The sequence below is a fragment of the Priapulus caudatus genome, unplaced genomic scaffold (assembly GCF_000485595.1).
Source record: "Priapulus caudatus unplaced genomic scaffold, Priapulus_caudatus-5.0.1 Scaffold891, whole genome shotgun sequence".
Classification (NCBI taxonomy): domain Eukaryota; kingdom Metazoa; phylum Priapulida; class Priapulimorpha; order Priapulimorphida; family Priapulidae; genus Priapulus; species Priapulus caudatus.
This window is the reverse complement of record NW_014577952.1, coordinates 73,606-75,394: the sequence shown is the minus strand read 5'-3', so window position 1 is coordinate 75,394 and position 1,789 is coordinate 73,606. Positions and strand designations below refer to the sequence as shown.

Sequence of the window (1,789 nt, the reverse complement as noted above, 5' to 3'; positions counted from 1 at the left end):
GCGCAACTTATCAAATCGTGCGCTTTGAGTGGCGCCACCGTCGTTGCAATCAAACGGTAGTCGTTAGTTTTAAAACATTTAAAAAAAATATTTCTAATGGTGACTGAACCATGAAACTTTTTATGTAGCGTAATTATAACCTAAATTAGCTGAAAATAACCCTAGAACCTAGAGTAAACTCTCCCTTTAATAAAATAAAATAAAGAAAACTTCAAGCTTCAAGAAAGAAAATGTCATTTGCTGCCATTCCATATTCTGGCTATAAAATGTGTTCATGTGGGTTTCCTACAACATTAGCCATCACAACCTTGTCAGGTAACAACACAGCCAAAATTCTGTGTAAATTCTTATCTGTGGCCTCGCATTTTATATTGTCAACGTAGTATCAGATGTGGTCAACAATTTTATGGTTGTGGTTTCACGAGAATGATAACAGTTCACTACATGCAAACCAGATTAGTTGATTACTGTTACCTGTGTGTAAGACCGATATGCACAATACTGTTGATGTACTGGAGCAAAAGATCAGTCCAGGTCTTGTCCACTGTGTGCTCAAAGACAGCCATGTCTAATTGCAGCCTGTTGTCCTCTACAAGTGCCTGCGCAGTTGCCACCATGTATGCTGACACAGATGTAGCAGCCAAGTTCTACAAAAAAATTTATCACATTTAGATCAAAACATCACTTACAGGTAGGGCAGTGTTTCCCCTGGCCAAAAAGGTCTGCGAGGCAGTAAATTTTATTTTTATTGATATCTCGTTCAGTGTCCCAGCAAAGCGAGCGCCTTTGGCGCTCACCCAGCTAGTGGAGTCCAATTTTTGAAAAAAAATGATGCAATTCGGTGCATTCTGAGCTATTCTGAACAGATATTTATAACACTGTATGTGAGTCTTGATTGTAGTAACAGTACTAACACTAATTTCGTCAGCAAGACGGCCTTTTGGACAAATTTCCGCGTGGCGGCAGAGAATTTAAGCGAGGCGGCCCGCCTCGCCTGTGTCAATGCAGGAGAAACACTGTGTAGGGCATATAACCAAATTTATCATTCATTTTATAATGGTAGCAAAAATATATTATGCACAAGTGTAGCAGAACACATTATTACTGAATATTTCGACTAGTATGATAGCAAAGGTACCATACTTGCATCAACATGTTATTTCGGTCTTTTCCCTGATAATTACTGAAGCCAGCAAGCCTGAGAACTTGATGAATCTGATCGTCGTGTAGTTTCTGGTTCTCTAATAATGACTGAAATGTGAAAAAGATCTGTTTAAAGTTGCAATACAAAGCCTAGATGCTATAATTTCCTGTAATACAACACACAGCCACTACATTGTGAATTCATCCGATTTTTTAACACCCATGCAGACTCATAAAAACTCACATAACCTACACATGCACGTCATCAAAACCATATGCATGTACACTCAGATCAACAGACCTAGCTGTTTTGGGTGAGATAACCATGTCCCTATACTGGGAATATTTCTAGGTCAGTAAAGCTAGACCCGTTTTTTGTGATGCTTGCAGACTAAATTGTTCACTTTTCGGCTACTTCATTACGAAGCAGTTTTTAGAGCACCGATATCATAATGCTAATGTGCTAGAGTTAACGTTACCACTCAACCACTCCAGGAGGATACAACAATTGCTGTCAAAGCTCCAGACAATGAGTGAAAGTTTGGAACAAATTACGAACGTTTAACTATAACTGAGTACCCACCATACTTGATATTTACCATGACTACCATAAGCGTACACTACAAAATGAGAATTTACTATGGAC

The 1,789-nt window shown here is 38.8% G+C and overlaps 1 protein-coding gene across 2 annotated transcripts in view; it reads right to left on the bottom strand.

Annotated features, from left to right (window-relative positions):
- Nucleotides 1-469: 469 nt before the first annotated feature.
- LOC106814250 overlaps nt 470-1,789 on the bottom strand; it is a 13,731-nt gene continuing 12,411 nt past the window's right edge. For both annotated transcript variants that reach the window (XM_014818547.1, XM_014818546.1), the window contains exons 3-4: nt 1,144-1,251; nt 470-647 (exon numbers count right to left, since the gene is read on the bottom strand). In XM_014818547.1, the coding sequence (XP_014674033.1) occupies nt 471-647; nt 1,144-1,251 (285 nt within the window). In that variant the 3' untranslated portion in view covers nt 470. The remainder of the gene's footprint in view (nt 648-1,143; nt 1,252-1,789) is intronic.